General features: G+C 36.9%; 1 protein-coding gene across 1 annotated transcript in view; it reads right to left on the bottom strand.

The window, feature by feature from the left end:
• The window catches only part of LOC129721757 (ras association domain-containing protein 10), a 90,942-nt gene that overhangs the window by 15,486 nt on the left and 61,930 nt on the right, over nucleotides 1–13,526 (bottom strand). Inside the window, exons 3-4 of the mRNA XM_055674680.1 lie at nucleotides 5,984–6,568; nucleotides 5,632–5,930 (exon numbers count right to left, since the gene is read on the bottom strand). Coding sequence (XP_055530655.1) covers nucleotides 5,632–5,930; nucleotides 5,984–6,520 — 836 coding nt within the window. The 5' untranslated portion in view covers nucleotides 6,521–6,568. The remainder of the gene's footprint in view (nucleotides 1–5,631; nucleotides 5,931–5,983; nucleotides 6,569–13,526) is intronic.

Below are 13,526 nucleotides of genomic sequence, written 5' to 3'. Positions count from 1 at the left end.
TATACTCTACTAAATTTTTTGGAAATAAATATTGAAATTCAGTCCGCAAATATATATTTCGACTGTGACGTACAGTCTTCCTCAGTGCTTATGTGGACTGGTCCACATAAGCACTGAGGAAGACTGTACGTCACAGTCGAAATATATATTTGCGGACTGAATTTTAATATTTATTTCCAAAAAATTTAGTAGAGTATAACGGAAACCGATAACTATTTCTTTGATTGACATATTTCACACTCGAATCTAAAACGATCACGATTTTTCGAGTTTAGACCACTGTGTGTTGGCAGCGTTTTTCTCGAAACCATATTTTTTTAACTGGTAGTAAGTTTTTCTCAGCATCTACTTAACCGAATGGGCTGAATTTTTTCCCTGGCATATAAAAATGGATCATCTGACTGATTACATAGACGTTTTTCAATATCTGAATTATTCAATTTCTAATGATTTTTTAAATAGTAAATTTTCATCAAAAAATTAATATTGTTTTAAAATGGCCGCCGTTTTGGCAATTTTTGGAATTTTTCATAACGGCTATGTAACAAGTTAGATAACAGAGTGCAACACTTTTTTTTGCCTTGGCTTCTTTGTATGATTTTTTGATAAAGTTTGATGCGAAATAAATTTCCCGGTGTTTGAACATATTTCAACTTAAGGGGCAACAATGGCGCCATTTTGAATTTTTGAAAAACCGGAAATTTTTGATGTTTTTTCGACGCCATTTTGTTTCAAGACCAAATATCAAAATTCTAAAAGTTTGTCCACATATAAGCATCTTTTTACCCATCTTTTGAAAAAACAACAGATCTTAAATCGGACAAAAACTGAGCTCAAAACGGTGATTCTACGAAACGGTTTTGGCATGGTTTTAGTATATTTCACAAAGCAAAATAATATCGAGTATGTTTAAGCATTAATGGTAATGCGCCAATATCTTAAAGTGATAGTTAAATTATATCTTATTTGGAGTAAAAAGTCTTAGAAATCGAATGGTAGGTGTCTGATTTACGTAAAATGTCGATTTTGCCCACATTCCCTTAAAATACTAAAATAGGTTTATGTGCTGACATTTGATACTTGTGATGATTTTTGGTACTTGTCGAAGGTGAAACTTAGCCGGAATGATGAATAATTTCATCACTGCTACGGTGTTAAAAATATTTTAATAAAACTTTATGAATAATTTGGTTAATTTAATACAGTTTATTTGTTTTTTTTATGAAATATTATATATAGAAATGAAATTCTGTAACGCCGTTGATCGTATCGAAACTGTTCCCTTCGTTTCTGAGATGTACTGGACCATAGAATGGCCGACTACCATTTATTTTCAGGACCGAAACAACGCCCAGAAGCCGACCTCAGATATAATTTTAATGTTTAGAATGGCTACTTGCAGCCTCCGGAAAACAACCCAAAATGACCAAATATCATCCGAAATGCATATTCCCGGAATCCAATGATACTCCGAAACCAAGAATCAGCTCCAGATGACTTTTTACTATCCTAAATGGTGTATGAATCAGAAAAAGATAAAATAAAATGAGAAAATTATCATCCAATGTGGACATTTCCGGAACTGAGAATCAACTCCAGACGTCATTTCAAAGTTCTGGAAAGTGACTGAATATTGTCAGATATGGCGGTTTTTGCCAACAGAATCATACTCAAAAGCCAGGAATCAACTCTAGATGTTTTAAAATCTATTTGCGGTGTTTGTAAAACAGTCAGAAACAACAGCCACCCAACATGAATATTCATGCTTATTACTGGAGTCACTGAATATATTTCACGCTCACGCTTGCTTAACTTTTTTAGGCCTATTCCCGATTCTACCTCAAGTGATGTGACAAAAATTACCGCCGTGAAGTGAAATTGAGAATAGGACAAGTGAAATGAGAATGTCTCCCAGCTCAAAAAACCCTTGCCTCAAAGCGGTCAATTTTTTGACGTTTTTTACGTTTCTAAGACATTTGGTATCAAAAAAAAATTTTTTCGGTATCGGAAAATTTCATAAAAATTGAAAAATTGACCGCTTTGAGGCAAGGATCGAATTCTGATTCATTTCGTTACTGAGAAATAAATCCAATATTAATATTAGATCACAAATCAATATTTAAAAAATCCCCAAATCGTAATAATTTTCACGATTCTCTCGGATATAAGTGACTAGCTGAAGTGCATAGCTCTTAAATTGCATATATTTTAACAAAATATTTGTTCTTAGCAGCTTTTCAAACTCCATTTGTGACCATCATCATGTCTGCTGGCCCACACGAATAGAATATTGTTGTCTTCCAGGACACGATACAACGTGTTATAATTTCGCGTGGCTGAGAGTGCTTCTTCGGCTCGAATCCGCTGCTTGCCAACACGATATGAGATCACTTTTCGTACATTGTTTTAATATACAGATAGAATGTCATCACGTTACGCAAGGAAGCTAAGAGAATGGTATTATTTGGAAGTGAGCGGAGTAAACGTTGCGTAATTATAAGATTCTGTAGTGATGACCTTTTTCTTTTGAATTGCACAATTGTTACTTGCACCCATACTTGAAGTTTTTCAAACACCCCTATAACTCGGAGTTATGGTCTTAAAACTATTGAGCGTACTATCAGATTGGTTGGGCAGTTTCTCATAGAAAGATGTGCTCCGTTTGAGTAGCAGGCTAAGACTAATTGGTTTAGATTTATTAAAATTATATGGGTGTACAATAGATCGGTTTAGTGTGTGGATAAAAAACATGAAGAAAAGGTTTTCTTGAAATCTTATGTTCGACTCTACCCATTGGAAACGAAGATCAAATTTTAAAACCCGTCGTACCATTTTCACAAATTCAAATTTTGTTATTGGTTGGATTTATCCTATGAATAAACCAGTTTAGGTAGCATTGAAATATTTTTATATAAAGAAGTACTTGCCATCGGCTGATTGGCGTAAGTAATGCCTTCCAGATGACCAACGACTCGTGAGTGGAGGAGGTGCACCGGCCTTCTTCCCAAAATTGAGAAAAACCCTTACAATCCACTCTAATAGAAAAAACTATGTGTTTCCCACTCACGTTCAGACATTCGAAACAATCTTCCATCGCATAGTATGTTGTTTCAAATTATGCTTTTTCAGTGAGAAAAATAGTATGGGTAACATACATTTTCCACATTCTTTCTCGATATTCGACACCTTACTTCCCATGAAAAAAAACAATGTCGACCGCGTGGCCAAAGTTGAAAAAGTAAATAATAACCTCATTGTCTAATGAGGTTATCTTTTTTGTAGCAATTAAAAGCGAGAAGGCCAAAGTAAACAGAGAGAAAATTCGGGAAAAAGAATTGGTTCTCTGAGATTTTTCGGTATTGTAGAATTAAATTTGGTTCATTTTAATCAACTTAAATTTGAATTACTTTTCTATAAGTACAATACCATTCGCCGAAAAATATCACCCTAGGTGAAGGAATCCTTACCCCTTTTTAAACTTCTCACACACTCTATTTCTCTAACATGTTTAGTCGTGTTCAAAATGCCGTCGTAGCATCACAAGTCCGAATAAATCGAAGAGTACTTTTTTAAGTCAAATTTTAGGTACAAAATATTAATAAATTGAATGATATTCTGAACAGCTCTGGGGAAAGGAGACCTGCATAACCACAAGGTTACAGAGTCCGCTTTGACAAGCGCTTGATCGTGAGTTCGAATCTAGGTAAAATCAGAGTCACTCGATATCCGAAAACATAAGCATGGGTTTATCCTCAGGCTCCTCACTTACTCCCTCGCTCTCTCTTCTCGTTGAACTCTTCAATACTGGCTAACTCTTGACAATATAAGTCTCTCTCATGATAAAACTGGCCAAAAGGATACATGATTGACAATTTTCCATGGAATTCTAATTGGCGATACTTCTGGCAAGAAGGACTGTTAGCATCAAAGGAAGGAAAAAAACATACATACAAACACAGATAAATAAAAAACATATTACATACTTTCAATAATGGTTATGATAAAAACAAAAGTGCGATATACAGCAGACACCTGGGTAAAACCACAACAGTGCAATCTTTCTGGTCGCAGCGATGAGCCAATACAGGACAAAAAGAACTAGGGGAAAACTACAATCTTAGAAGCCATTCTTAACAAGATTCATAATGGATGTAAATCACCAAGAAATATTTTTCAACAATTCGTAAAAATATATAAGCTAAAAAAATCCGTTAGCTACATATTTCACGGTGGAGGAAAATGCAAATGAAACGAATATTACTAGTGAACTCTCATCATTCTTGGGATGCGAAATGCGAATTCCGATGCGAAATAAATTTTTTCTTGTAATAGTTTTTTTTTAAATGTATAAAATATTCACATCCAATTTGTATACTAATTTGGATTATACAATGATTTTTTTTATATAATTGTCAAAATTGTTATTGAAGGAAAAACATTCAAATCTGAGAACAACCGTACTATTCTTATTTTTATTTTAGATCCAAAAAAGTACTAAATTATCAATTGCAAATCAAGGATTTAGAAGGAATGCAGGATTTAGAATTTGAAATTTTTGGTAGATGGATGAATTGAGGATTTTTAATTTTGGATTGTAAAATATGGATTTGGGTGTTTGAATTTTGCTATTTGGCATATTTTAAACTTAAAGTTTTGAGGTTTGGATTCAGAGATTATGGGTTTAGAATTGAAAGTTTTGATTCAAAATATGGATTTTCAGAAATTAAATTATCATTATGTATTAAATTTCGGATTCATGATTTAGGAATTAAAATTTACGCCTCCCACCTAGTCTCGAGGTAGATACCAGTATTTTTGAATCTCGGTTTGGGAAAGATTTCTAGTGTTAGTGAGATCGTAACACTGCATATATTAATAAATGGTCGCAAGTTCTGTATACAATAAACAGTAAATTTGTTAGCTTCGAAGCTTTGATTTTTTAGTACTTGGTAGCAATTGAAAACATGCGCTCAGTATCAGTTTTACTTTACTTTTTCATCCTTAGGTTGAAAAGCATTACTAATATATTTACAGAATATTACGGGAATTTTTTCTTCAAATATTTTTTTTAATTCCACGGTACCAAAATTAGTTAAGGGCATTCTGGTAAAGTAAATCTTTTAGTTTGTCAATATCCTGTTATACAGAGTTCTGATATATTTATGTCGATCGGTCGATTTTTTTTTTTTTGCTGAGCTTGAAACTGTGACTGTTTTGTCATTAAATATTTCAACGATGTGCAATTTTTTTGTCTAGCACGACATTGTCTTTACCATATAATTTCATTAGCCTCTATTGAAGTAATTTCTATTCGAACCGCTCTATTATTACTTAACCCTCTCATCAACAGCGTAATTCTTGAAACTGCCAAAACCGCCACGAGCATGGCGTCGTTAGTCACCTAATAATTTGAACTAATTACCACGTTATTCTTCTAATCTTTATGTTCGCAGTAAACCAAGTAAACGATCAAGATATTTATAATTTTATATAAATCTCCCACTGTGGCAAAACGACTGAACCAGAATAGCAGCTATTCATGACTTAATCGTCCGAGCGAACAGAACAGAGAGGACAAACGCTAAATACATTCCATTCATTACCCCCCGCGGCTTAAAACCCCGGTCTCACCTTAGCTTGGTCAGCTGCTGTTGAATGATGTCGCCTTGTTCGAGAATCAGTGTCATAAGACGCTCGATCGAGTTTTTCGACGATTTGGGATGAATCGTCGTTCCGTGGGTCATCCAAGCGAACGACGATTTATGCGCTCGGTGTCGCTTCCGACGCACTATTGCACTGTTGATGCTCCCGGTTGGACTGCCCCGTCCACTGTCCTTATCTCGTTCGGTGCCCGTTGCACCTGCACCAATGGACGTTGACGCCATGGCCAACCCGTGAGATCCCTCCGCCCGGCGAAGAATAAATTTAACCTATGAATGATGTGCTGATGAAAACAATAACAAAAACTAAATTTCCTACTAACCTCCGGTTGTTCCTTTCCCCAAGCCGACCAAATCTGCCAAATTTTGGTTTTGCTATCCAAGATCTGCTCCACCTGCCTCCAGCGCTCCGTGATACAGTAATCCTTTGGGTCCGCGGTGGCCGGCAACGCCACACCATCCTGCTGAATTAACGCCTCAATCAGATCCGCGCAGGTCGTTTCCTCCGTAACGCCCGATATGAACCGTTGCTCCCCCTTGATCCACACCGGAATCTCCTCGGAAGAACAGTCACTAACCGTTCCGCATGACTCATCGCCGTCACTCTGCGAGCTCCGATCCTCCTCGTCTTCATCTACCTCTTCGTCTCCACTAACCGCCGCTTCGGCACTGACCCGTGGTACCAGCAACGAATGGTGCAAATTGCCCGGTAACATCCAGCGCTCTTTCGAGCCCTTCGGTAGCTGAAGAAGCTCTCCTGCACCGAGCTTCATCGGGACGATCGCGGTGGGTGCAGTCTGCGCATGGCGACTGACCAACGCGCTGGCACTCAACCGACTGACGACGGCGGCACTGTTCATCGCTCTAATTGGTCTGAACCGGAGTCCGTCGGGACGTTCTGCTGCATGCTGAAAAGGGAAATTGAGAGAAAACAAAAACATGTAATTAAAGCGAATCGATTTAAGAACGATGAGTTGCAAAACACAAAAACGAAACGTTTAGATTAGAAACTTTGTAAACATATCGGTCACGTGTGCGAAACCTGCTCCAATAATTGGGACCAATTATGCCACAGGTGAAAGATTACATGCCAAATGGACGAAATAATAAGATTGGAGATAAAGTTTGCGAACGGAAGGGAACTTCAATACAAAGACTAACGGGACTATGAATATGAATTAATAGGATAAACTGAGACAAGACCAACCGCGAATATGGCCACAAAAAAAAACGAACAAAGAGCGTTAGGTATTTGCGTCAGAAGAAGGTTGACTTTTTAGTTCCAATTATATTTTAAAAGTTCGAGAAACCGTCTAGAATGACCTTTCGAAGTTCCTGTTCTGCTTGAAGTACAGTTTTTACTCTGAAGGTAAAGGTAGAGACAATGACTGCGACCATGATCTTTCAGGTGTAACCATTGTTTCGATTGATAATTTTAATTCTTCACAGCATAAAATTCACAAAACACACAATAGTCGCTCATAATTGACATTTGTGCATGCTTACTGGGGTCTTCTGTTGAATAACTGCCACCAATAATCGACCATTGCACTTCATTTAACAAACCGATCGAACGTAAAGAGCGGATATTGCAAAATCGATGTAGAAGAAAAAAAATCCTGCGAACTGAAAAGCAGGAAAGAAGAGAAAAAACACAATTTTGCACTGGGGCACCCATCGCTGACGAAGTTTTAATTCACGAAAGGTCAATCGTGCAACACTTTACACGCTCAACGCTGGCTGCTGGGCTGATCCGTTTCGCACACACGTTGGATAACTCAGCACTGTAACTTTAATTGGAACTGGCCACCGGTTCGATTTCCGCTCGATCTTTCCCTTGCAGCAGCCATTTTTCGAATCACCCCCGCCCCGCCCGAGATAAGGTTGCCCAAAACCGAGGAAGTGGGAACTAATTAAGCTCGAACCGCAGAATTTTTTCGGTTTCGTTTTGTTTTGTTTCGACACCCCATTTTGGGGTGCAATTGTCCATTAAAGGCACTGCACGCGGAGATACTTTCCCACCGTCATCACCAGCAGCAGAAGCAGCATCATCATCTCACTCACCTAGAAAAACGTGTTATGCGGGCGAAAATAGGTTTGGTGTAAAAGTAGGTTATGTAATTGTAACACCCTTCCCCGGCAACCGAGTGTGTGCCGTTGTTGCGTTCAGGCCGGCGGGGCGGCCGGCCTCAAGCTGAGAGGCTGAGATCCTAGGCGCAGAGCCAGCGTCGATCTGCCAATCGGTCAGTCGTGTAATGGTTTCCGTAATTAGGGATATTTTACCGCCTGACAGTGTAATTACGCCTGCTAGGGCCTCACGTGAGCACCAAGAGGGGTGCTTTACACATTCGCCCACGACTGTCTGGCGTTAAAAAGACGATCACTTCTGGGGAAAGTTTTCTCGAGAAAAATGTTTAAATTGTTTATTCTACAGTTACTCGTGTTTGTTCACAATCAACTAGAAATTAATATCAACATGCTCGAAGATATACATCATGAAGGTCCTGGAGAATCACAACTGAGTAAAAATTTTCAATGATTTGCATGTAATATTGATTGCAATATTGAAACAGGAGAAGTTTCATTGCCCAAAAATTATGATTCAAGCTATTAACCATTGGAGTACACGGGGGTCCTTTTCCCCCCGGTTGGTTGTACGGCGTTGAAACTACAATATACAATTTTGAAAAATTTGTTTAATTTTTTTGAAAGAGCAGAAGCTAATAATCAACTAAGTGATCGAGACCGCTTTTAGCCCCCAGGCTAAGCGTGCGATATATAGAAGCTAATAATAAAATTCAAAAACTATTTTACTGTACGACGATTGATTGACTAAAATTTCTCCTAGAAAGGTATAGCAATCACTAAAAAAACCAAAGGTATAAAAGTGCTCCAAAGGGTCGAATCTCGTATATCAATCGACTTATTTCGACGAGCTGAGCATTTTCTGTATGTTTTTGTGTATGTGTGTGTGTGTGTCTGTGTGTGTGTGTATGTATGTATGTAACGCTCTCCCAATCTCACTCGATTTTCTTAGAGATGGCTGGACCAATTTCCAAGGAATTGATTTCAAATAAAAGGTCTAGTTGTCTTATAAGACCCTATTGAATTTAATTGTAATCGGATTTTTAATTTCGAGGTTATGTATCAAAATGTGAAAATCTTAAAACTTCATTATCTCAGAAACTACACAACCGATTTGAATAAAATATGTATCAAATGAACGGACTGTCTTCAAAACCCTTGCACAACGAACTTTATGATGATTGAACATGTAGTTCGAAGGTTATGAAAAGAAACGTGTTCAAAAATCTTTTTCAAATTCACTCGTTTTGCCAAAGATGGCCGAACTGATTTCAACAATCTTAGTTTTAAATTGAAGGTTTAGTTGCTTTATTGGTACTCATTTCATTTGATTATAACACTGGTTGACAAAATCAAAAAAAATGCTGCTCTACAACTCACAATAGTTGCCCAAGAAAGAAAAAAATCACAGGAAAAACTACAACTTTTCATTTTTTCTTAGTTAGACCTTCGGGCCACACTTGTGTTGACCAGTGTAATCGGACTTATATTTTAACCATTATGTGTTAAATTGTAAAAATATTGAAAGTTTATTCTCTCAAAGATTACACGAATGTCTCTATCAATCTCCGTCTCTTTCTATTTCTCTCTATCTCTTTCTATTTATCTCTTTCGATTTCTCTATCAACCTTCCTCTGTATATTTCTATCTCTGTCTACCTCTATCTATTTCTAATTCTCTCTCTATCACTCTCTATCACTCTCTTTCTCTTCCTATTTCTCTCTCTATCTCTCACTCTTTTTCTTTCTATTTCTTTCTATTTCTTTTTCTATTTCTCTATCTTTCTCTCTCTATCTATCTCAATCTATTTCTAACTTTTCCTATTTTTCTCTCTTTCTCTTTCTATTTCTCTCTCTATCTTGTCCCACTCTATATCTCTCTCTATCTATCTCTTTCTATCGCTCTCTATCGCTCTCTATTTCTCTTTCTCTCTCTCTCTCTCGATGTCTCTCTCTATCTACCAATCTTTATCTATCTATCTCTCTCTATCTATCTCTCTCTTTCTCTCTCTATCTCTATCTATTTCTCTCTCTATTTCTCTCTATCTCTTTCTATTTCACTCTATCTCTTTCTATTTCTCTCTTTTTCTCTCTATCTCTTTCTATTTTTCTTTCTATATCTCTTTTTATTTCATTTTCTATCTTTCTATCCCTTTCTAATTCTCTCTCACCATCTCTGTCTATCTCATTTTATCTCTCTGTATATCGCTCTATTTCATTATCTCTCTCTATCTCTCTATCTCTCTTTATTTCTCTCTATCTCTCTCTCTATCTCTCAATATCTCTCTATATCTCTCTTTCTATCTATATCTCTCTCTATCTCTCTCTATCTCTCTATCTCTCTCTATTTCTCTCTTCTCTCTATCTCTCTATCTCTCTCTATCTCACTATCTCTCTATCTGTCTCTATCCCTCTCTATCTCTCTATTTCTCCCTATCTCTCTCTATCTCTCTCTACCTCTCTCTATCTCTCTCTATCTCTCTCTATCTCTCTCTATCTCTATCTATCTCTTTCTATCTCTGTCTCTATCTTTCTCTTTATCTCTATTTCTATCTCTCTCCCTCCCTTTCTCTTTGTTTATCCGTCTCTCTCTCACTCTCTGTCCCTCGCTCCATGTCTCTTTAACTCTCTCTCCCTTTGGGGCCGTCCACATTCCACGTGGACAGTTTTGAAGGGGGGTATGCGTAATGTCCACGGTCCATACAAAATTTTTAGATTTTATATGGCAGTTGTCCACTCTCTCCATTCCTTTCTTTCATTCCTTTTCTCTTTCTTCGTGTTTTTCTGATTCTGTCCATTTATTAAGTTCTCTCTTTTTTGCCTGCCTGAATCTTTCTCCTTTACCTTTCCTCTATACTAATTTTCTTTTTCTTTTTCTATTTAAGTTATAAAATATATCAATTTCTGAGAAACTGGAACATTCCACTTTTCTTTTCTGTTAATCTTTCTTTCTCTATCTCTCTTTCTGTTGACATCATTGTCTTTCCCTCTCTTTCTCTCGTTTTCTTTCTCTTGCTCTTTTCCCAGTCTCATTTCTATTCTCTTTCACACTTTTCTTTTTTTTCTATCTATATTCCTTTCTCTCTCTCTTTCTCTCTCTCTCTCTCTCTCTCTCTCTCTTTATAACTTTCTGATCCGTTCATGTTCATGTCATTCGAAATGTTTAATATCTCAGAAGTTCACTATTGAATATTGTCGTTATCGGTTGCTATTTTTTTTAAATGAACGAACATTTTAACTCATTTTTGTTGAAAAAATCACAAGAGGGTTGTGTGCAAAGCCACGACCGCAATGTTGAAGTAGAATACTTTTACAAGAAAATAACCCGGCTGCTTGCGTGTCAGTCATTTTGAAATCGGATTTGTTCCGTATATACCGCTTGTTAAGCACAGTATCAACAAATCGTAATAAACATCAAACGGCTGTGCATTTGCAGCAGCATCAAACCTCTGTCACAGTTTATCAATAACCATTCATTAGCTCTTCCAAAAACATTTAGTAGCCTTGAAAATGACCGAATGCTGCAATTGCAATTTTCATTCAATTATTGCATAAATGCTTCATGGTCAGATAAGCCCGCTGCTACTGCTACGCTATCCGTAGCCATGCCACAGTTATGGCCGTTATACGCAGCCATTGGTAACGCTGCCCCTGCATCAGCTGGCCCTGCTGCTATCGATGCTGAGATCCACTGCAACTAGTGCGTTATCCATTGCTATGCCACAGCTATGGCCGCTATCCGCTATAGCTAGTGTCCACTGCACTGCTACTGCTGCTGTTGTCGCTGTCTAGAACTATTATGAGTGGCTTCGGCTAAAACAGGCTCTTATATAGGCCAAATATCATATTTTAAATTGCAAGGTATATGATTCTGTCGACCGTGCTTGGGATGCAATCATATAACGACCAATCAGAGGTCGAATTTTGCATTTTGACAAGGCTTGACTATTTTCAATAGTACAATAGTTTGAATAATGAAATTACAATCATTTTCATTTTGAAAGAATCTAAGAAGATTTTCCAATCCATTGCTGAACGAACGAAAGAAATCCATCGAATACTAACCGATTTATTAGCATTTGAAATTGGACATATTTTTCACTTTTTTCGGTTTTAGATTTTCATTTCACATCCCTATGTAGCCGCACACCCTAAGGGAAGTATTCTACTTCAAAATAAAAATAAGGAACACCTATTCTTCGGCGATGCCTGATAAAATGCAAGTTTAGTGAGAGAAATTTTTGCACACTTGATTCTTTTTTTACGCGATTGATAAGGCCGCGCAAAAAAAGTATCGCGTACAAAAAGTCGCGTAGTTTTGAACAAATCGTGTAGTTTTGATAAAATGTTTCGGTTTAAGCTTTTAAAGTGCACCCGTGTTGACAAGTGTGATGATTTGCTATTCCCAGGCATCATTTTGACGGTTCCTTGTGAGATTACAGCTGAGCATGATCAACCGCAGTGAACACACGGCTTATGCTGCCTCGTTCATGAAAAAGGGTATAATTCACAAAAATAATAACGTTTGAACCAACAAAATACAATTCTTCTTATTATTATTCAAAACTAACACTTATGCAGAACCTTTTTTTTAGTCTTGTATTTGGGTGAATTTAGGGATTGCACAACGATTTGCGATTTGGTTTTATATTTCATCTTTGTTAAGTTAAGCCAAGAGAATGTGAAGCTTCGCAAAGCAATATGTATTTCCTGTTTTGAAATTAAGTTATCCGGGATAGTGTTCACGCGGTTAGTCAGCCAAAGCTGGTGTTTCTTTCGTTACGCTGCACTACCGAGAAGGAAATTACAAGGCCGAGAAGTTCCACAAGATTGTACTAATAGTACTCTTACCAAACCGAACGAAAAAGATTCTCGGTAATACTGATTGTCATCTATGGTCTGAGTGAGTGTAAGAATGTACCGCAGAGCCTGAGTGCCGTCGCTGCATTTCTTGGTACCGGAACAGGTGGTTTGTATCGATGTTTGGCAACAAGAGGCTCATCAACGAGGAAGTGACCAGAAGTGAACCAAAAAATAACATATCCTTAAAAAATCCTCCATTTATAGAATCAAGTATGCCCTTCAAAATGAGACCAAGAGATATTTTTTATGTTTTTCCCAAAAAGAATGACATACAAATGAAAAACGCATATTTTTTTATGAAAAATATTAATAACTTTGAGTGAAATCGAGATATTCACGATGTCAGTATTGCAAATTATTTCTCTTAAAAAGCTCTAAAAGTCGTTCAAAGACAGTTTTGAGATGAAAATTGAAATAAAAAAGCTAGAGGGTAAAATGTGTTTTTTTCAATATAAATCGGTTGTATTCAAAGATAGAGAAAAATTTTTTTTACAAAGTTACTTGAAATTAATGGAGCTATAACATTGTAGAACAATTTCTTTTTTTATCCACAAAAATGAAAAAGTTAGATACCTGATTGTATTGAAAATGTTGGTCACCCTAATTTTGGATAATTTTTCAATAAGTGCTTTATCATATGTAGCAACTTTGTAGAAGAAAGTTTCTCTCTTAAATGTTGCTATAGAGCTATAGACCCAAATTTCCCTCTAAATTTGGTTTCTGGTCCATTGTGGATTGGTTAATTCCTCCGATATACTGATAGCACTTGGAAAAAGAAAGTCGTTAGTCACACGAAACTAACCCGCCTTTGTTTGGAAGAAAATTATTTCACTTTTCGAGGTGAATTTTACAAACAAACAAATGGAGCTCCAATGGGAAATCATCTTTCTCCCTTTTATGTGAGCAATTCATGGTAAAC

Source organism: Wyeomyia smithii, chromosome 2, assembly GCF_029784165.1.
Source record: "Wyeomyia smithii strain HCP4-BCI-WySm-NY-G18 chromosome 2, ASM2978416v1, whole genome shotgun sequence".
In the NCBI taxonomy this organism is placed as follows: domain Eukaryota; kingdom Metazoa; phylum Arthropoda; class Insecta; order Diptera; family Culicidae; genus Wyeomyia; species Wyeomyia smithii.
The sequence above is the reverse complement of the archived record's forward strand: the minus strand, read 5'-3'. Positions and strand labels throughout refer to the sequence as shown.